Genomic DNA, 23,205 nt, shown 5'->3' with positions numbered 1-23,205 from the left:
ATTTCTATCGAACGTAGGCTTATACTGTTAAGATATAATAACTAGAATCAAGTACTTAAAAATTAAATCACGAGACTAAAATTTGTTTTAAGAATAACAAAATCATTAAATAAAGTAATATCAATTAAATGGACTTAAATAATAATACTCATTATACGAACATTTGAATAAAAATCAAATATAAATAAAACAAAGCAAATGCCTAGTTTACTTGTATTTGAATCTATCAACAGTATTAAACATAATTTTTTCCAGCCAATGTTCTTTTGTCCATTCATCATCATAAGCCAGATATGTTTAAAATCTAACATTATTCTGAAGAATTTAAAATTGTGCACTAAAAATGGATGGAACGATGACCAATATTAAACTGGGTTTACAAGAAGATAAATATTTAAGTATATAAAATCATTTGGAAAAAGGAATTAGGAATAGTTTTTTCTTGAATTGTGAAGTGAATGCCCTAGGATTCATTCTCATGTACACAAAATAGTACACATTCACAATAGCTGTATGGCTAAACACTTGAACAATTAAGATATTACACAAATGGCATTCCCCGTACCACAAACTAAAATGGGGAAAGTGGGGAAATTAGAAACATCGTGATGCACAAACAGGATGAATCGTGTTTTTCCTGAATCACCTGGTTCCAATAATTCTAAATATACGTACCATGATGCAAATGCAATTACAGATCTTTGCATGTGATGGCAAAGGAAACCAGGAAAAAAACTCTACTAACACATGGAAGCAATGTTAAGCAACACTTGTACCATTGTCATAGCTCTGAGAGAATGGCAGGAATGTAATGTGATAACTCCGCTGTCAGTGACTGGAAACCATTAACAAGCTGTGTATGGAAATCCTGATCTTCCTCGCCAATCAATCTGAAGTGTACGCGAATGGCACGTTTACAAACAGCCATGAACTCAAGAAGGGCTGCTATTAGTTGTTGCAGTTCCTGTGACCGCAACCTTGTTGCAGGCTCCCCAGACAAGAAGGCTGTGCAAACACTCAAGACGCCACTATTCACCTGTACAAATCCAAGTGTGCTGTCACATTAGAAAAACAAAGAATGATGCATGTATATTTAAATTTGGGTTTTAATTTCAACAACCAATATTAGGATTACTAGAAATACAAACTATGTTCTTTTGTAACCAGATCGATCAATGAATCAATGTTTTTTACTGAGTTAATGCTTGAATTGAGGTCAAAGTGGTTTTAACATAATAGTAATTAAATAATATAAAAGCCATGTTATAACGTTATAACACTAAATTTTAAATAACCATCATTGTATAGATTTTAAACATTAGTAACATAAATGTACAAATAAAACACAACATTTGGGTCTAAGTTTCAAGACAATACACAATAATGTCTATTAACAATAACAAGTTTACATCTAAAATGAAAGAGGAAATGACAGATACTTTGGTTGACTTTTATTTTTTTAGATAAAAAAATGTATTTAAGCAATTATCATCAATGCATTGTTAACAGCTTTTTAGCTTTATCAAGGCCAGTTCAGTAGTTTATTTGGACCAAGCACCCAACCGAATCCCTGGTTTTCCAGTCAAGCCGGTCCAGTCCGATTTTTAGAATCAAGAATACTTGTATCCATACTTTTTTCGAATATATAAAGATAGCAGAAAACATACGATACCATATCCGACTACCAATACTAAAACGTACTTGTACTGCAACACTGCCTTGGAGAATTCTTTGTAGACTCTGAAGTCTTGGAAGTTGATCACCCTCAGAGCTTCGAGGCTCTTCAAGCTCATTTCTCAATGCAGCTGTTCGTGTTTCAATCATTCCGATTGCATTTTCTACTGGAGAGAATTCAAGGGACTCGGATTTGATTACCAATAGTCTATTTACTAACGCTGGAAAGGAACCCTCGGTCTGAAGAACAGTACGTCTCTTCCATTGATCTTCCAATCCACCTTGAGTCTTGCCATTTTTGGTAAATGGGGTGTCAAATAAGAATCGGTCAAATACCCGGGCTCGAACACTTCCAGTAGAGAGGGAGAAAATTCTTTCCCTCCTACTTCCCAAATCTTCATCTTCCATGACTGGATCAACAGCAGTAATCTGAAGGTAACAGACACCAGGCTGTAACTCCTCTGCCTTCACTTGTCTAGAATCTGGAATAATATGCAAAGTGTGATTACCATCCATTCTAGACTCGTATATGTGACTAAGTTTTTCCATTATGTCACCTAGACGTACATCACGAGGCTCACGATAGACATACTCCTTTTTATCAAGTTTCCCAAACCTATCACCATAAAATCCAACCCTATAGTATGTTGCATCTGTAAAAGGAATTGGACTAGATTCCTGTTCAAGAATTGATTCATAGATATTGGTAAGTAACGTGTGACATTTAGCCAGCTGTCCATAAGCCCTCCTACTTTTGTAAACTGGGATTACAAGTTCAAGAATGCTTGCACAGAAATGAAAAAGTTCAGCTTGTGAGAAGAGCTTATTAGCAAGCTGCAAGTATTTCACGGCAGAGTCAACAGTTAGTTTTGAAGCACCATATCCCTCAACTTCAGCGGCAGATGCTTCAGAGGTGATCTCATTGCTGACCATAGGACAAATCTTCCGTAAAGCAGCAACGTGGTCTTTGCTCCACACACCATCGTTTCTGGCAACAAGAGCCTGCATTAAAATTTAAAAATGGAGTAAGAACAATAGTATTACCATATAAACCAGACGAACTTTTCTGCTCTAACCCATGGCATAAATTAAAAATGATAATGGTCCCTAAAATGGAAAGGGCAGCCATTACAGTAGTTAAAATATAAAAATATCAATAGTATTTGAAGAATCAAAAGAATGAGCACTACAATTTGGTTTCCTTAAATTTATATTTAACAATGCTAAAATAATTAATAATCTTAGGTTAGTTAGCACTATCCCAAGGCTTTAATTTTTTCTGACAACCCCCAAACAAGCGGGTACAAAACATGAAGAAAATTAATATTATAAAACAAGAAAAAATATTAGCAACAAGGGGGCAACCTATCTATAATCAGAGTTAACATTCGTTCAAGGGCACGAGCAAATTGCAATATAATATGTCTTTAGATAGGAAGAACAAGCATGATAATTCAAAGCATAATTGGTCTCGTCACATTTTACTCAAAAAGCAAAACATCCAAGAATCAATAATTGAAAATCCTCAGTAAAATACACCAATATTTATAATCATGTTGACACTAATAAGATCTGAGTGCTAAATATGTCCCTCACGACCATTTATGTATTTTCTGGAAAAAAGTTGTACAATTCATCTATAAATAAATCAATTGCCTTTACCTGCATTACAACACCAGCAACAGCAACAGCACACTGAGCAGCTTCTGCCCAAGATTGCATTTCCTGATGTGCATCACATAGATGAAGCAACCACATTATGTGAAGATCAGGGACTGGGGCAAATGCCATGGCCAGTTTATAGAAGCTTTCAGCAGCAGCATATCTATCCATAGTCATCATGGGGGCCTGAAACAGACATTTTAAACCAATTATTTGCCAACTCGGTAATTCTAATACAGACTAAACACAAAGCAAATTCCAAATAGATTCTACCTATTAAATGGCAATTCTGAATAGTAAATCTCGCTGCAATTAAAGCCTACAATGATGCATCAGTAATAAAACTTACCAATAGCGCATGCTCCAAGCTGCCATCAAGGGCCAAAAGAAGGCTATCAGAGAGATATTTCACCTCAGACCAGGACCATCTATTCTCTGTTATTTTTTCTGGTACGGCCACAAGAGCATTCTCAGATAATCCACACTCCTTCAACAGGTAGAAACTTTTAGTTTCATCCTTCATTTCATCTAAAGACCTCCTAAGTCGCCGTGCTTCGCCACTTTCCTCTAGGCTCCCATCAGATCTCATCTGAGTAACTTGCACATCAGACATTAGCTCAGACAATGTGATAATCAACATGACTCTCAATCTTGCTGTCTGCATAAAGTAATGAAATGAACTCTGCACAAATTGGACAAACCAAAAATAAGGATTTCATTAATAGGATATGAAACCAAAGGACATAACAATCTATAAAGTTTAAAGAGAAGAAAACATACCCTCACAAGTATCTGAAGGCCCACAACTGCCCTTTGCCTAATATTTTCATTTCGGAAAACTGCAAGCCGGAGGAGATGGAAAGTGACTTGTTTTAAAAAACGATCATTTTCCCTTGCCATCAAAGTTGCCCCATGTAAATCAAAAACACTGTTAAATACAGGAAAAAATGCTTTCCAAAATGTCAATGGCTGATTTCTGGATAAAAAGCTCATGAACACGACTGTTATGCAATCAAGTTTTCCATAATCAGTTGCAATGCTGTGGGATTCAGCCATCATGGAAAATTTCTCAGTCACCTCCAAAACCTGAAGACTAACTGAGGCACTCAAGTTTTCCTCCCAAAGTTCCTACAATATATACACATCCATAACAAAAGAAAATGTAGAGTCAGTTACCAAAAGTAAACAGAAAAAAGAGAAGCACAAAAACAAGTGGGTGGGAATTCTTTCAAATGAACAGAAAATACATCCAAGTTTAAGAGCCATTGCAGCTGATGATTAATTTGAAACTGTGCATAACAGCATGCAAAGCTTTGACCCATAAAATAAAGTAATGATGAGCTTAAAGCATGACCCATAAACAAATTAAAATTTAAAAGCAGAAAGAAAAGTAATAAGGAGCTTCAAGCATAAACAAATTAAAATTTAACTACAGAAGAAAAAGTTTACCAATTTCTGTCTCAAAAGTGGATGTAAAGATTCTCGAAGTGCTTGAGCAGAAGCTCCAATCCTAGAAGACTGTGCTTGAGCTAGAGCCTCTCTCAAAGAATATGGCTGGCTAGGGGAGCTTAACTGGGAATTAACTCTCTGCCACAAATACCCGTTATCTGGTGTTCCCTGAGGCTGCCAAAAAAAAGTTAATGAATGAGATGCACAAAATGCAGACACCTACATACATCCAGTACTTAAGCCAAATAAGAAAGCATGATATAGAAAGATATCAAACAGCAGAAAAACATATTAGAACTCTGTACTAGTACTGGCTAATGAGCTCTACAGAAGTTGGCTCACCCTGACTTCTTGCCGTGAGGCCTCAGACAGATAGTTGTTGATTGCAGGAGAAAGTCTGTCAGAGTACTTAGGGGAAGCAGGTGCCTCACCTACCGGATTGCGAGAACTGGAGCCAAGTAACATGCCATCAGCAGGTTTTTTGTGCTGTAAAACAAGACAGTTATCAGAACAACTATGACAACTGACAAAACCAAGATTAGAGGACAAATAAAGAAATGTTGTCCCAATTAGCACAAATACTCAGCAACATCAAAATTCCAAATTAATCAACAAGGAATCACAGGATTGACAAGTGATAACTGAATTTGCTTCACAAAGTGTAACCTCAAATAGAAGCAAGCATTCTTCCATGAGCTTGAAAAACAATCTAGTCCGGGCAATGCTTTGCTGCCATGCCTTGACAAGGGATGCATCATCAAGGTTTCGAACTATTTGCAAAATTACAATTGAAACTTCCCGCTTTTCAACAGCATTGAGGTTGTAGAAAACAGGCATTTCATCTAATATCTGAAAAGACCAGAATAATACATTAGAGAAATTGCACATTCAGAAACAGTTTAAAAATTGATAACATAATTAAGTGAACAGAGAATCACATTCATTCACCACGTGATATTACAAAATATATTAACTAATCAAACAATTGTGCCCAACATCATAAGGTTCCCACTAGTCACAATTTTACTTCAAATCCACACATCTGTAATTTCAATTACACACTACTATCACATGAGACAAATATTGGTGAAGAATTAAGTTTCTTCTCTCAAAGATATCTGATTACTACACAGTACTTGTAGGAACGAAACTAAAAAGCAAGAATGGTAAGTAGTTAGTATATCAATCATATTATTAGAAATGGATTGAGCTTAATAACTCAAGAGGGGAAGATTTCCCAAGTATGACATGGGAATCCACACAAATATTTCAACTAAAATAATAAATGCAAGCAAATAATAATTAACATAATTTAATACACCTGTCCGACAAGTGGAAAATATAGTTGAGCAATATACAACTTATCCTCAGGCTTCTGGTATCTCACATCAAACTCATGTTTGCACAAGAGCACTACCAAGATTCTTGCCGCCTACAAATTGGATAGACAAGGTTGATAATAGCAAATAAATGTGTGATGAACCAGAAATTATAGCACTTTGGTCAGGCAGAAGATAATCAAGATTTTACCCTTTCTAAATATACTCACCTTTGCTCGTAAAGACACGTCTTCATGATCCCAAGTAACAAAGAGTTCTTGTATTAATACAGAAGAAAGGTAGTTCCTATACCAATAGAATTGAAATATAAAACTTCAGAGTTTCCCCTGAGCAACTTACACCGGTACAATAAAATATCACCAGTAAAAACAGATGTTATTCAATATGTTCCAAAGTTGTATTCATCACCTTTCGGTTCAGTAAAGTATCCAAATGTGACAGAAAGAAAACCAGGTCCAAACAGAGAGGTCATCATAGGTATACTACAACTGATATAATCAATAAACAGTATTGCTAGAAGTACATAATGCATAATAGTGGTTCAAAAACTGATTTAAAAAATCTGACCACATGCTTCATGATATTGTGAAGTTACTATCTTTGTCAAGGATGAAACATGATAAAGTACCTATCTGAAGGGTCCCTTCCAGGCATTTCCACAAAAAGATCTTGATCACATACTATTTGTAAAAAGGTAAGTTTGCATTCATGAAGAACTGATTGACAAACACCAGAAAACTTGTCAAGATATAATGATACCTGCCACACAATTAAGTTTGCATTAAATAGCAGATTTAAAGCAAGGAAAAAGGTTAGGAAAAGAACACCAAAATACAAGAGGCAACACTTCCCAACCAAAACAAGATTTAGCATGTACAAGCAACCATCACATTACAAAATTAGAAAACAGAAGTATAAACTTTGAATAGGTCTCAAGTATACCAAAGACAAGATACTAATATAATGAACATAATTATAAACACAAACAACTGTCTTACTAACTATCTTTTCATGATACACAGTATGTATATGACCACAACAAAATAACAAAAGCCTTACCCCACCTAGGGGATATACATGTCCATAGACTCTTCTTCAACTACCGGAATGCAATTTGTATGTGTCAAACTTGTGACAAAGAAAACCTATCCAAAGACCTCTTAATAATTTGGTAAACAAACCCAGTGTTTGATCATTTGTGACAAAATTTGTGTCGGCTAAAGGACAATATCAGTAACCCAAGATTTGCAGAAATCTATCAAAAGTCACAGTTGGTTATGGCAGAAGTATATCAGACAAAACAAATTCAATATTAAGTAGATATATTGAATAATGAGAGGGGATAAAGAAATATTTTATTAGTTACAATCATGTCAATTAGATTCTCAACTCCTTTATTTGTAACAATCACATTCTCTTAAAAAAGGAAATAAAATCTGGTGGAATGAATGTATATATTTCCTAAATACTGATAAGAATATTTCCATTCTAACAATCCCCTATTTACAAGAAATATTATTGTCGTTCAAAAATAATGAAAGACAACCTAATAATAAGTCTAAAAATTCAAATAACAATAAAAATAAAACACCACCAAGTGGAAGACTTAAAATAATGACGCAACTAAAGATAAATGTTCCAAACTTTTAATCCTTAGCTCCTCCTAACAAAAAAAAGGGTGTGTAAGACAAAATAATCCTCATCTTCAAATAGGATCTTCCCTTTGCCCTCCTACTTCAGAGGATAAGTACTGAAGGGTTTCAGTTTTTCAGAGAATGAGTACTGAGTAGAACAATGAAGAAAAAAAAAAGAAAAGAAGAGACCAACAAAAGAATTAACGTTGAAAAGGAAAAAACAGAAATCAAAAAGACAGAATGCAGGTGATGCAATTGCAATGATAGCACTGCATCTTAACTATGGCCTTGCAGTCGGTCGGTGGTGGTAGCTGTGGAACAAGATGCAGCCAACAGTGTTACCGGTTGATGAAGGTGGCACAACAGGTCTGCCATTAAATTAATTTAAGGCTAGGTTCCTTAATTTAGGACATGGTTTGGGTCAGGTTAATGAATCAACCCATTTTTTGTTTTTTTAATTTATTGGGCTTGCGTTGGGTTATAAAGGACCCATAACTACTTTTTAAAAAGGAAAATTTTACATGACCAACAAAATGTTTTTCTACCCCTATGACACACCTGATAGGAAAGTAATATTTTTAATCTTGTAATGATTCTTCTTAAATTATTTTATATTTTAAAATAAAAATTATAGGATTGGTGTTTATATGGAATGTTTGTCTATCACCACCCTTTCAAAAAAATAGGGTTCTTTGAGTTGGGTCTGGGTCAGGTTGCACTGACTTGGGACTTCTTCCTCTCCAAAGAGATCACAAATTTCCTAATATTCTCTAGACTTTCTTCGTATTCTATTTCCTCCATCTGCGTTCTTGAGGCCAAATGCGACCGCAATGGCACCATGGTGCCATGTTGTGGTGGCAAGCTACAACTCCACCATGGCAACAACTTACCCGACTTTTTATAACACTGATTATATAAATATAAATATATATATATATATATATATATGTATATATATATGAAAAGACCAGAACAAGTACAATGCTACAGCTATGACTCTTGACGCTAAAATCAGATACATCCAAAAAGGAAAGTTTTTTAAATGCTAAACAACAAATCATAAACAATTATTAAACAATCCCCCTCAAGTTAGAAAATATAAATTTTTAGAAAATATAAATTTTATGTAGCAAGCTTGGAACATGTAACCTAACTTTAGGTCCTCTTAAAGACTTGGTTAGAATGTCTGCAAGCTGATCATTATAGTTGATCATGTAATTTAACTTAGTTCAGGATCAACAACACAGACTGAAAAAGGACTGTCTTATGTTAGTTAGAAATAGAAAGTCTTATTTTATAGTTGATATGCATAAGCTATTCTTAAAGTAAAGAAAAAATAAAATCCAAATACATATAAACGTGGGGAGCAAACTCATAAATACATACCAGCTCAAAAACCTGTCGTGGCTCAATGATGGATAGAAGATCATAACAAAAGAAAGCCAAACTACTATTCAAGCGTTTTGCCAAGCTTAAACCCTTCTTACAGCGCTCATGCACTTCAGTGAGAAGGCAATCATACAACTGCATTATACATCTGAATACACCATCCTTCAACTGCATTGGTGGGATATCTTCACCTTTTCAAAATAAAGGGGAAAAAATCAAGATCAACATTCAAGCCAGAAGTTAAGCCAATTAAGAAATGGCGTAATTCTAAATTTTGGTTATTAATTTGACTTTTAAACACAACAAAAGAAAAAAAAAACACCCTTTCCAGCGAATCTAGTTCATAACCAGCAATGGGAACAACCAAACTATATAATACTAAACCCTTGAGATGCATACTTGTATTGATTAATTTGACTTGCAAACACAACAATAGAAAATAAAAACAAACCCTTTCCAGTGAATCTAATACACAAAACCAGCAATGGGAACAACCAAACTATATAACACTAAACCATTGAGATGCATACTTGCATTGATAAATAAGCATGTTCACTTCTCTACTGTAAAGTCCATTTTGTTGCAAAAAGGCAATATCCAAGTGTTTGACAACAGGCCTAACATATGGTGAGACAGATACATGTAGACTCCAAAATCTATGTGCATGAAAAAATAACAGATGCGATCATAAAAATAGTTGTTCAGATGAAGGCCCACATCCATGTTTCAAAAGTATATGTTACATTAATGTTCATGTACATGAATGAGGAACACAATAGATTGAATTAAACTAATTTTTGAAAATATAATCTTCCTAAAAGAAACTTTTAATTAAACTGTGCTTGGAGAAAAAATTATCAAATATCTGATTTCTATTGAACGTAAACAGTCAAGCTGTTACTTAACTGTTTGTTGGACGAAGTTAGTTTGGTTAGTTAGGATACACAGTCAACTATAACTAGCTGAATATACTAAATTTACATCATAACTTGGCTTCTCAGAAATACAATTTACACTTCCATCTCTTAATTTTCTCTCTGAATTATCTTTTATTGAATAAAAAATTATTGAATGGTTTAGCATTTGGTAGATTTACAGCAATGTAGTTTGATCCCACCACAACTACATGTATAACACCCTAACTTATTTAATGCATTTTCTAAATAGGTCCGACCTATTTTACCTACTTTTAAAATTTTCAAGCAGCCCAGACAAAGAAAAAGCCATAGTTTTTGGAGCCAGGATTGAAAGATCTAGTCCTTAAACCCAAGTTTGTTTCCCCAGCTCCCCCTATACCAATATTCCTCATAGTGGTATAACAAATAGGAAGGAATTAGGTAGAATTGAAAAGGACTAAATTTTTTTAAGAAACATTGCATTGATCAAACAAGCTTTAAAAGGTACCTATTGGAAGGCTGTGATAGAACAGGCGAGTCTTCTCCAATGCCATTGATTTAACAATTAACTCCAGAAAAAACCAAGCCATAGCCAAAACATCATCATACACAGGTCCAACACGATACCCTTTGGCCTGCAATATAAACCCATTTTATTCACTACCATGAAGGGTGAACAGAAACAAATATTTGAGAAATCATGCTAATCATAATTAGCTGATTTTGTTAGGATCATCTATCGGTAGCAAGAAATTCATCCAAGTACTAAAAGTTAAACAAATAAGAAAGTAAAAATTAGGGAGCACATCTTAAATAGAACGAATGATAATGAACATGCCAGTACCTTACTTCGTGCCAAGCTTCCCCAAACAGTGGACAGTCCAGGATATACAGGTGGTTGACGACCACCAAAATCATCAAAAGCACAGTCAACATAGTTGACTAGAAAATGATTTCTTTCAGCATCATCAACCGACTCCTGCTGCACCCTACATTAAACTCACATATTCCAAACCACAGATACAAAATCTAAGTAAATTTCCCACAACATTGAAAGGATATAAACAATTGTCAAATCAAAGATTTAATGCCTATGAATTCATGTGTCTTTTACCCTACTTATTTTCCATTTTGCATATCTGGTTAAAGAATGAGACAGATTGCATGCCAATTTACTAATTGCATGTGACACAAATACCATGAACTATACAAGTAATAACAAATACTTTCTGGTTGCCCGAAGTTCTCCCACTCCAGGTCTCCGTCCTTCAAAGTGGTTTGATCAAGAAACTGTATTTGAAGTTCTTAATACCTCTATAAGCAAAGGTGTCACAAATTAAGGATCTCAAGCAAAAACATTTTACTCTAGGCAAAGTCAATAAGAAAATAAAGTACTATGGTATAGCAATGCTGTTGGAAAGCCACTGTAATTGTGGTCTCCCTTAGCAAGCCTTAATTGTTGTCTTTTTGGAACAGTCCTGATCGCAAGAAGGATATTCTTAGTCTCACATCGAATAGAGATATGACTTACACAGAGCTTAAGCAAAAAATTATACGCACAAATCAAAGAACAAGAGCTCCTAAACCATATGAAAGATTTATACATGAAAACACCAAGAGCTGTTGTTAAAAGTGAAAACAGGAAACTTTTCTTCAAGCCAACCAGCCCCTTAATTTGTTTTCAAACATCAAATTAAATTCATTTGACTTGGATCAAATATAGCTACAAGGCATACCTGGTTACGATATTAACCATGGCCCGAAATGCAGCAACCTGAAAACAATAGTGGAAAGGTAAATATCAAAAGAAGCAAACCCACTTGAGAAATGAAAGGAGAGAGAAAATTGACCAATAAAATATAAAGGGCTACTATAACTGTCAATGCAACTCCAGGGCACTTTTATCAAAAAAAAAATTTAACCAAAAAAAAGAACTAACTCATTTGCAAACCTGGAGTGTTTCTCCACCATTGCCAATAAGATGAAGTAGCATGTTAAGAATTGGGTGAAGAAACTGAAGTAAAGCTGTGGAATCAACATTCTTCAAACTATTAATAGCCTGCATCCAGAATAAGTGAATCTTAATCATTCGAAAAAGAGAAACCCATGAAATATGTATACATTGTAAAAGAAATCACAAAGCAATGAGTACATCATCAGAAAGTCAGCAATCTGTTTAGGAATAGCTCAAAACCTAGAACTTTTCTAAAAAATTTTAAATTTACAATATATTATTAAGGCTTGGCCATTGACTTGATAATAGAACCTATATGACCAGAAGAGCTTGCTAAACCCATTCCTTTAGAAAAGGTGGAACCAAATATAATAAAACATAAAAATTATTGACAAAATAAATCGACTGCAATGATTTTGTCCTATTTTTACCTCCTCTATCAGGACATGTGATACTAAAGATGGTGAAGTTTCCTTTGGTATCAATTGAAAGGTTAGGATCGTTGAACTGTTTATCTTATCATTGTTGTAGGAAGAAATGTTTATCTTTTCATTGTCATATTGAAATACTTATAATTCATCAAAAGGTTCCGGCCGGAACAGTTTGGAAAGACGTTATATGTAAAGAACACCTGAGAGAGGATCAATTGAGAATTGAGATACCATCAAGAGCTATTATTTTTTTCCGGTTTCTCTTTCCTATAATTATTATCTTATAAAGAAAAGTTACGATAAATCTATAAATTTATCCATTAATCCCAGTTAAGTTACATTAGAACATGAGTTAGAATCTAAATCAATCCAGAAAACCGACTTATAATATGAGGATTAACCTTCACTTGCATCTTGTTAGTCATTTTATTAGTCAATATGGGATCTTTAACACTGCTTTCAACAATGAGGATTTGAAATCTTGAGTATGAAGTTTGTAAGACTAGACATCTACAAATGTATAATGGCCAAATAGTGGTCGGTCAAATAGGCCTAACAACACATGCTATTATTTTCAGACTTTATCTCTATTCAATATGAGATTTGGGTTGTTCCCAATGCATACCCCCTCAGACCCATCACTATTGGACTTGGTGCATTTATAATATGCAAGGTGGCTCTTTTAATATTGTTAGAATAATTATTAAGTCTACCTATGATTAGTATAACAGGGCCTAAAGTAGGTAGTTGTGTGTTGGGTTATCTATAATGATTGTTCCTAGCAGTCTAGGACAATCTCTTCATCTTCCATCCATCTATTGTATCAGTTTTATCTATATAAATAAGAGAATTGAGAAGGGTCTAATAAGCCCTTCAGAATTATTTTTCTCAGTTTTAGATCTCAAGTAATATTTATAGGATGGGCTCTAATACCATCTTAAAAATGTAAGACGAGAGTTGCCCTTCACTTGTATACTCTATATTAGTCATATCACTAGTCAATATAGGATTTCCAATAAGCCGTAAAAAACCAATAATGTTTTTACCAACATATGAGGGGAAAACAGTGAGAAGCAAAGATAGCTAATTTATGGTTTCCATCAACCATTTTTTCGTTCCTCCACTACTGAAAACAATTATTTATAAAAAGAAAAAGCAATGAGACGTCATTATGAATCAAATAGCGAGTATGCATAAGTCAAAAGGATCCAAATGTCCCCTCCAGTTCAAGAATGAAGATGAAAAAGTAGCCCCCCAAAACGAGTACAATATACAACGTACACACAAATCCAGAATAAACAAATACAACAAACAAGAACACCAAAATTAAAAAAAAAAAAAGAAAAAAAAACTAGACAAGAATGATACCTCCAGAAGTTCAGAACCCCATGGTGGACTTGTTCGAAGAGTATGCCGATCATATTCAAGAAAGAAATCTCTAATACGTTCATTGATAGGGTATAATGAAGAACATAGTCGTAAACGCAATCTGAACACACTTTTCCCATCTTCCAAATAATCCAATCTCTCCTATCATAAATAAGAACTCGATATAAAATGAGCTGATTCAAAATTCAAACATAATAATAGAAACCAATCCAGAGCCACATAATATCAAGAGCAGTACAATACAATTCAAAGACCAGTAACCATCATTACAATTTTAAAAGAAATAGACAACCATACTATAAGTTTACTAATGCATGAAGCACCATTCTAACAAGTTTTGTTCATTGTCTTTGAATATTTAATATCCTCCAAAATTGTGAAAACTTAAAATGTCTGGTACTGGGGGAGTGCAAAATTCCAATAGGGGAGTTTAGGATTCAACTCCTATACATTGCGCTTGGGTCGTAACACTTATGTCAGGATTGCTTAACTTATGTAAAAAATTAACTTGATATATTTGTTCAACTTCTTGTTTTCACCACTGATGTAAGAAACATAAAAATGAATGGATTAGCTACGAGTTCATTGAACTCTCTTAGGCATTTTTCATACTTTCCAGTCTCAAGTAGATATAACTTATATGGGAGGTTTTGAACATTTACATGAGGAACTCTTCACCCTTTCATACAACTCTTAAACAAAGCAAACCTTCCTATCCTTCGTCCAAACATACCATTGGTTCACAGAACCCAGAGAGAAAAGGAATAACAAGTAATGCATGAAAGTTAATTAACATATGTGTACAGTAATAAACACACCCGTCCTGAATCCTGTAGATAATGAGGAACCAATTCTCTCATAATTGGAAGATTTATTTCAGACCGCAGCCTGTATAGAACAACGAAATCATAAGCTGCCATATACCAAGTTAGGAGTATAAGTGCATGTTTGGAGACAATTTTATGGGAGTACTTCTCTTTTTTAAAAAAAAAAAAACACTCTAGTAAACTGAAGGAAAAGAAAAGAAAACATTTTGGCCGCAAAGTGCAGAACCAACTATGCACCAAGCCTTCAAGACAAAACTAGTTCTCAGAATATAAAAGAAAAATAGGAAATGGATAAAACATAAATGAAGAGTCTCATTGGCAAAATATATTGAGTATCATCTAGACTGAAACCATAGGAGCGAGAGACATTATCATAAACAATGTAGCAAATAAAGATGTGCAATGCCTGCCGCAAGACTTTTTTGTGTTTTTTTTCATTAAATAATCCCGCAAGCTTTGTATTTTGGTAAGTATACATACAACATATATTTAACTGCCTCACACTCAAATTGGTGCTTATACTCAACTAATAGCTTATGCACATATGCTATAGGCTGAGCTTCTCATGACCCGTCTCAATTAGTTAATCTGCTTATGGATACCATCAGAAAAGATATATAATATAACCAGCATGCCATAAGAATACGAAAACAAGTAAATCTTTCTAACTCATCATATGTAAAATTTTAGATCCAGCCTTGCCATGAACACTACGATAATTATTGTAAATAATTAGGACAAAAATATCTTTAGAAACTTCCTATTTATTTCAGCATATTATTTTATTTCCTTATTTTAGAGATGTTGATCGTTACAGAGAGAGGAGCTGAGAATGCAATCAATGTGATAGTTATCAATAAAACTTTCTTGTTTCCCTACATAGTTCTTGTGTAATTAAAATAGTAATTGAGTATGCTATGGTAACCAACCAGTACATTTTAGTTTCACTAAGCAACAGCAAACAGCCAAGAACTACCATTAGTTAATATTAACACGTAAGCTTAATCATAGGAAAAAAGACCAAATTAAGGAAACATACTGGGCATGGGAAGATAAAGGAAGGGCTGCATATCCAATTACTACCTGTAAATAAGTATAATTATGAATCATCAATATTCAGCCCCAGACACCAGTGGTAAAATGAAAGGAACGAAAAAACAATAAATTGAGTTGAATGCGTGAATGAATTTACTGGCTTCGGAGACTCTAATTTCGTTTGCAGATCAACATGAAATAAAGTAAATAGAAGGTGGTGCGTTGGTGTCCACATAGCAGGGAGGGAAAGTTTAATTTCATCATGGTAGCAAGCAACCCTAGCTCCAACAGCAATTTGAGTGTGACTCCACTTTTGAAGAGATGCATCCACACCTGGATCTCTAGGATATATTGCCTGAGCAGATTGAGTTACACACAAAAAAATAAGATGAAAGTGTATAAAGAGCAACGGATTTTTTTAAGATAAACAAATAAGGAAATAAAATAGAGGACACTACCTCCAATGGCTGCCTACGGATATCACCATCATCCTCCCTGAGTTCAACCCGTATAAACAAATTCCTTTTCCTACCCAAACTTAGTGTCAACGGATACACATATAGGCAGTGAAAAAGTTGCAAAAAAGGCTCGTTTCTTGTTGTAGTGCGGAAGTCAAATGCATGGAACTATATTTTAATCAATATAAAGCACATTAGCAGAGGCCTGGCATATATAAATAGAATTACACAAAACCACAGTATCATGACCACCATAGCAAAATTAAGCACTGTTGACATCATTGTCTTAACCAAATACAACAGACTAGTAACATTAGAAGATCCCTAGCGAAGTGAACAAGATGAGCAGAAACAACCAAGAAAGAAAGACCAAGTTTTGAAAATTAGGCCCTACTTTAATTGTTTCAAGAATATACATAAATTTCGTCTTCTGCTATGACTAAGCCATAAATCATTCAACAATGAAACCCGTATGACACCAGGTATGTCCAATTTAGGACAATTTTGCATGTACACCCCACATCATTAATGCATTTGGTGTAACAATGCACGAGTTATCTTTTAATAGCTAGTAACTTTATTCTCTTATTTTACTCAACAATGATAAAACTTAACATGGTACAGTACACTATAAAGCTGTCTCCATGATCATACACTAAAATATCCCTACTTACCACTATCCTCCTTGAAAAGACCAAGTCAAAAGAAAATGTCAACCAGAACTCAGTTCAAATTCACTTCTAGGACAAAATCTATTATTAATTCGTTAAAAAAAGTAAATTCTACTCTACAAAAACTAATCCAGTCTACTAACTAAAGTCTTTCAGCTCGATAAAAAGACATAATACTTACATCTTCAGCATTAAAATCTGAATTTCCATGTTGAGTTGCTCCATTTCCGGAAGCTGGAGATACTACCCTGGGGATGCTACCCTGAGGATCATCACAGCCATTACTAGTATACTTTCCAGACAGTGAATCTGCAACACGATCCCCTGGGTCAACAGAATCATTGGTTATACTTCCACTTTCTGACACATTCTCCAAATCAGCATGGGAAATCTGGTGTTTCTCAATTTCCAGCCTCAAAACACCTTTGACCGGTTTGTGCACCTTACGTTTAGGATCCTAAACATTTTTCATGAAATACCAGCCACAACAAAAAGATCAGTGTCGAACTCTACTTTTTTAATCATAGCAATCAGAGAAGTCTGTCTTCTCAAGAAAAGAAAAAATGCTCAGTTACCAAAAGTTGAGACTTAATATTATAAGAAGAGGGACAGCAGTGTCATATGGACCAAACCTACACCTCTACATAACCTTTAGAAACCCAAAAATTAGACCAATTAAAACTGTTAAACTATGTTAGAATTATTGGTTATTGTGTATGAGTTGTGTTCAAGTGTGTTCCAACTAAGAGTGAGTTGGAAAGGAGTGTTCCAACTAAGAGTGAGTTGGAAAGGAGTGTGGTTAGTTACTTTGTTTCCTATAAATGTAAGTGTAGAGGTGTTTAAGCCCTCAAGAACTATTTTTCTCTGTTTTAGATCTCAAGTAACTATATGAAAGAGAGAGAGAGGCATTGAACTTAAACTGTGTTTCTCAAATAGCACAATGTTTCATTTATATTGAGAAAAAGTAATCAATACAATAAATAGAGGAGATTTGATATCTCTACATGAATAAATAAAAATGCTCCTAATAATACATATATAATCTAGATATTCTTGATTATATAGGATCTGCTCCTTTCTTGTATTATTATAACAAAAAATTGATTTACATATATTGAATAAAATAAACAATTGATCATAGAGGACGATGCAATCACAAATTAACATTTTAATCTCATGGAGGAGTAGATAGACAAAACCCAAATAAGAGGAACAAATAAATAAATATTTAAAGCATACTAAAGAAGTGTAATACAGTGCATATGAACAAAACCAATGAAACAATAAGTAATGAAAACCTATGAGACGAAAATTCAATAAATAAAAAATATTTTAATGCATGCTGAATAATTGTAATATCACGCCTCATGATTGTCAGAGTCATTGGAAATGGATCTTGACTAGCAGTTAAAAGGAGGTTATATGGCTCTCCATATCCATCAGTACTATTCATAATCACAAGTTATGCATTTACGGCTGCTGGAAACCGTTTCCATACTTATTTATAGCATAATTAACATCTGGGTATAGTGGCTGGTTTATCATTATCCTAGGGTTATATTTTTTAGCTTTACAATTAATGTACCTCAATCTGAATAATAATAATAATAAATAATAGAGCTGCAGGGGCCGACTAACACAAGCAATTCACCAAATCTCTATTTTCTTCAGCAAATTAAGCGAGAAATTTTGTTCCTGAAGAACAAAATCAAAGACAGGAAACCTGAAACGCACACCTGAAGTGATTCCTCCGTATAGCATTCTTTTACTTTATTTAAAGTTGAAACCTCAACTACCACAGAATTCCCATTAGAGTAACTCAGCTTTCCATCTAAAGACATTTTTGCACTAGTCTCAAAAACACCTTCATGAGAACTTGAACCAGATACACTTGGAGCAAGAGGGCTGCTCGGGGAAGCAGGCCCTACTGAAGCTGCACCAATACTGCTATCAAATAATGATACAATGGTCCATGCGAAGGACTCTTTGTAAGGCATGATTTTAGACCACACCTGAAGTTTTTGCTTCTCTCTCTCAGTCAAGTGCACCTGTCCAAGTGAAGTGAATGTTAAAAGCCCATCCAATGCATCATTTCACACACAAAAAACAGTCACCCAGTAAATTATACACCTAAATAAGCAAGAACCACAATAAGCCAGAAAAAAATTCAGGAACCAAATTGATTTCTCGAGAGAGAAATATAGAGTACAAGCCAGAAAATGCAGTTTTAGGCCTGAGCTCCCAATTCAACCAATAATTAAATTTTGTTACCAGCATCCCATGAACACCTGTCCAAAAAAACTAAATAAAAAACAAATAATGTCTTTCCTCCATTTTTTGAATTGCCCAATACCAAAATCACATTAATATCCTCAGTTAAAAACCTAGTTCAAGTGCCTGGCTTCCCATTCTTTTTTAATGTGTTTTCCTGCTGCAGCATATGGTTTCATTAAATCTTCAAGTCCAATATAAAGGAAATTACACTTCTACTCTCCCTTTTCTCTCTCTTCTCCTTACCCTTTTTCACAGTTTCCCTATATAAAGAGCAGATCCCCAAGGAGGATGATCAAAATCTTCACCTTACTTGTGAAATCATACATTGTGGGTCCAAACGATGCTCCTATATACTTTACATACACGCATAATAGTAAATGCTCTGCCCAAAATTCTTAGCTAAAGCACAAAAAAGACAACAAAGGGGTAAAATGGCAATACATACTGGATCTTTACGTGAATAAACAGAAGCAGTAACCCCGCCATCTTCAGTAGCATGCTTCTCTAACTGGATTAACAAACAAACTGAAGCAGATGGTGCATCTAAGTAAAAGACTGCGCGAGGTTCATATGTAATTTTGGCCTGGCAATTGTAAAAAACGGGGGGATGGGGGTAAATCATGGTCACTACAAAATCATCCATTGATTTCATATATTAAAAATCCACAAAAGTTCTTTGAACTTGCATAGCTTACATCCTGCATTTCTGTTGGTAAGACGTGAAAGTAAAAGTCTTCTGACAACTTTTCTCTTCTCTCCCTATTGTATAAGCAAATTGTACCATAAAAGGGCTCTACAAATCAAGAGAACAGAAACAGAGCACCATGTCAGACACTTGAACCCACTTTCAGCATAAACACTAAAATTAAATGGCATAGCATTGGCAGCTTCACAAAGAGATGAAGCAATTTGTCTACCACGTTATCCACCCAATATCAACAACATAACACTCACCAAACAATCCTGCTTGAAATTGTAAAGACTGAACTTTTACAGATATCTTCATTCCACTGAAATGCCGAACAGAAAAGGAATGACAAGGAAAAACTTAGTTGGGTGAAAACAACAGCAAAAGAAGATCAAAATATACTCTACTCAGAAACAACATCTAACGAATGCCATACTGCGATATAGGAGTTTCCGGTATCCTTTGTCCAAATATCAATGCCCTCTCATTTTCCCAATCAAATGCCGGTTCATAAGCAGGAAGGGGAGATTGACCAATATGCTGCACATCCAAGTAAATAAATAAATAAAACCAAAATCTGTATCAATAATGTTTTAACAAGCTTGAGTTGTAAACTAGCAGAGAATCTCCAACAGAATAAAAACAAGGAATTAACCATCAACAACCTTTGGAACATCTGCATGAAGCAAGTCACCATCCGCACCTTCTGGAAACTGCCTTCCCGAAGTACTTGGTGCGTCATCTTCACTGATATCATCACCCTTTGTTCGCCTTGCCCCAGCAAGCCGCATTTCTGCATACACCAATAATTTAGTTTAAAAAAGCACTTCCTACAATCATTAATCACCCATATGCTATCCAGTGTGTTATGATGCAGAATGAGAAAGTTGGTATGAGGAAGAAGAAGCAGAGGCAAAAAGAAAGAGAAGCACCCCTTTTTAACACACAAAACCCCTTTTTAATATGCCATTGCCATATGCCATTATTAGTATTAGCCAGTTCACATTAAAACCCCTTACTCATAAACAAAATTTTGTTGGTCCAAATGGAACTAGACTTGAATCTCTTAATCAGGTTATCGCTGATTTTAGCTTTGTAGAAAAAACATGGTTGGGAGTAGAGAAGACCACACAAAAGGTGATTAGGTTTCTCAGCAAAGACTACTCATCAACAGATGGTGAATACTCTGCACACCAATGTCAAGGTGACATAAATACCCATTTCATAATTTAGAAAAATGAAAGCATAAAATTGAAAAATGCAGAAGCTATTATGACAGGAAAGGAAAATAAAAAAAAAACAACAATAAAAAAAGAATGAGTTTCTCTATAAGCTAAAATTAGTTTATGCAGAAGTTACGATGAAAATTTAAAAAATCTATACGAAATGTGATTCAACAAATAAATTTCGTATAAATTTTTTAAATTTTCATCATAAATTAAGCATAAGCTAATTTTAGCTTATGGAGAAGCTAGTTTGAATTTTTCTTCCTATTTTTCTCTTCTAAAAGTTCTTAGGAAAAAGAAGCGGTCTCAAAATGCAAAACTAAAAACACTAACTGCAAATAAACACAACCCTAAACCCACCACCCGCATGATCTCGAGAGTGTTACGACACAGAATACACAAGCTGGTGTGTTAAACAAGAAGCAAAAATAAAAAACAAATTAAAAGTCCAAGAGAAAAAGATACCGATATCAGTTTCACATACTATTATTAGCTTTATCCCAGTAACTAACTACGTTCCCATGTAAACCCCGTTTCACGATTTTAACAAAGGTAAAAACAACAAATAGCAGAATGCAAAAGGTCGTGCTACGATAAACTTATACGCAAGTACTCTTTGGAGAAAATAAATTAAACTACGTTTATCTTTGAGCTAAAATTATACCATGCATAAAATTAAAAACTAGTTAGTAGAATTTTTCTCATGTTAATTTCTCCCAAAGCTTATTTTTTTAACTTATGCTAGAGAAACTTGTTTGATCTTTCCTTACGGAGAATATTATCAAAACAAATAGTAAACTGATACAACGAATGAAGAAGGAGCAGAAGCCAAAAGTAATAAAAGAAAAATAACACCAGTCTCCGTCCATTTCACATGCTATAACTAGCCGTATCCCATTAATTAACCACAATCACATTTAAAGCCCATTCCAAAAATAGAAAAACAAAAATCGCATAATGTAGAAACTAATAAGAATATAAAAGGCAGTAAATAACTATACATAATGAAAAAAAATTGAAAAGAGAAAGAGAAATAGAGGGAGAAACAAATACCGGTCTCAATGTCAGTGTCAGGGCCTTCATATATCTGGTTATGAAACGACGGAGTTCCAACGGAGTCATAGTGTCCGTACTTGTTCTCATCCTTGACCCAATCCGTGGTATAGCAATGGACCAGTTCGTTGAGGTGCGGCCACTGCTCCAGATTCTCCTCAAACTGCACAACAACCAAACTACGTGTCACTTCGAAAAACCACAACGTTTCGACCAGGACTCGCTAACGGTTACCTACCGTGTTGCGCCACCTTGTGGTGGCCGGCGTGGCGTCGCGTCGTTGCCGGAGGTGGAGCATCGTAGATCTAGGGTTTTCCGTACGAGAAACGCGGCGAGACGGCGTCGCTTCGGGATCAGAGGTTAGAAATACAGCGCGCAATGTGGAGCATTAGCCGGATCTGGAAGAAGGCGAAGAAGCATTGCGAGAAGGATGAGAGAGAGAGAACCAAAAGAAAAAGGTTGTTGAAGTGCAGAGAGGAAAAAGAAGAAGAAGAAGGAGAGAGAGAGAGAGATAGAGCGAAATGAAGTCAAAAGAAGTCCAAAGAGAGAAAACTCCAAAGAGGGTTCATATGTACATACACAGCAGAGTGGTGTCGGACCCAACGTCTCTTTCTATTATTTTTTTCTCAGCTTCATTATTCTGGTATGCTATATTCTCTACTGTTTCAAAAATTTCAAGAAAAAAATCACAGTTTTCCTTTTATGTATGCAAAGATAATATAATAAAATATTGTTAACAAGCAAAAGGTACCATAAACATAAGTTTTAAATAATTCTTTTTATTAATACAACTTTATAATATTTCACACTGATTTGATTTCATTTTGATTTACACAGTTTTTTAATATTTTATTCCTATTATAATAACTTTTTTAACTGTTTACTCTGTTCTGATAACAGTTGATTTTTGTTTTGGTAACACGCAGTGTGTCTCTACTCATTTATTACAAAGATGGTTAAACACCAACTTCTTCAAATTAAAAAGACATTCCTCTTTTAATTAAAATATTTTTAAAATTCGCTAATTTGAGAAAAAAAAAATAGGGCTCACTTTAAAAAAAAAATAATATTGCAGAAAAATATCTGTTTTTAAAAAGAAATATAAATTGACAAACACGCACAAAGTATAATTCTACTTATTTAGTAAACAACATT

The 23,205-nt window shown here is 34.5% G+C and overlaps 1 protein-coding gene across 1 annotated transcript; it reads right to left on the bottom strand.

The window, feature by feature from the left end:
- Window positions 1-425: 425 nt before the first annotated feature.
- LOC124834941 (guanine nucleotide exchange factor SPIKE 1) lies at window positions 426-22,569 on the bottom strand. Its single transcript, XM_088093840.1, has 30 exons — window positions 22,289-22,569; window positions 22,051-22,213; window positions 20,437-20,564; window positions 20,208-20,311; window positions 20,038-20,093; window positions 19,779-19,876; window positions 19,529-19,666; window positions 18,546-18,857; window positions 16,991-17,266; window positions 16,139-16,306; window positions 15,838-16,035; window positions 15,685-15,728; window positions 14,637-14,706; window positions 13,798-13,959; window positions 11,996-12,103; window positions 11,781-11,818; window positions 10,889-11,033; window positions 10,553-10,679; window positions 9,146-9,339; window positions 6,754-6,884; window positions 6,335-6,410; window positions 6,107-6,217; window positions 5,452-5,634; window positions 5,128-5,271; window positions 4,786-4,959; window positions 4,117-4,464; window positions 3,686-4,018; window positions 3,337-3,522; window positions 1,702-2,676; window positions 426-1,036 (listed from the first exon to the last, which is right to left on the bottom strand). The coding sequence occupies exons 1-30, from the start codon at window positions 22,346-22,348 to the stop codon at window positions 782-784; spliced, it is 5,505 nt and encodes a 1,834-aa protein (XP_087949966.1). The 5' UTR covers window positions 22,349-22,569; the 3' UTR covers window positions 426-781.
- Window positions 22,570-23,205: the final 636 nt, after the last annotated feature.

Source organism: Vigna umbellata, chromosome 7 (genome assembly GCF_029865625.1).
Source record: "Vigna umbellata cultivar VRB3 chromosome 7, Vumbellata_1.0, whole genome shotgun sequence".
NCBI lineage: Eukaryota > Viridiplantae > Streptophyta > Magnoliopsida > Fabales > Fabaceae > Vigna > Vigna umbellata.
This window is presented reverse-complemented; position numbering and strand designations above follow the sequence as displayed.

What these genes read in the sequence shown, in the direction of transcription:
- LOC124834941 (XM_088093840.1), bottom strand. Translation starts at nt 22,348, where the DNA reads ATGCTCCACCTCCGGCAACGACGCGACGCCACGCCGGCCACCACAAGG. An exon ending in CCGGAAACTCCTATATCGCA is followed by an intron (nt 20,094 to 20,207) that starts GTATGGCATTCG and finishes TCGGCATTTCAG; the next exon opens with TGGAATGAAGATATCTGTAA. An exon ending in GGAAGGGACCCTTCAGATAG is followed by an intron (nt 6,411 to 6,753) that starts GTACTTTATCAT and finishes CTATTGGTATAG; the next exon opens with GAACTACCTTTCTTCTGTAT.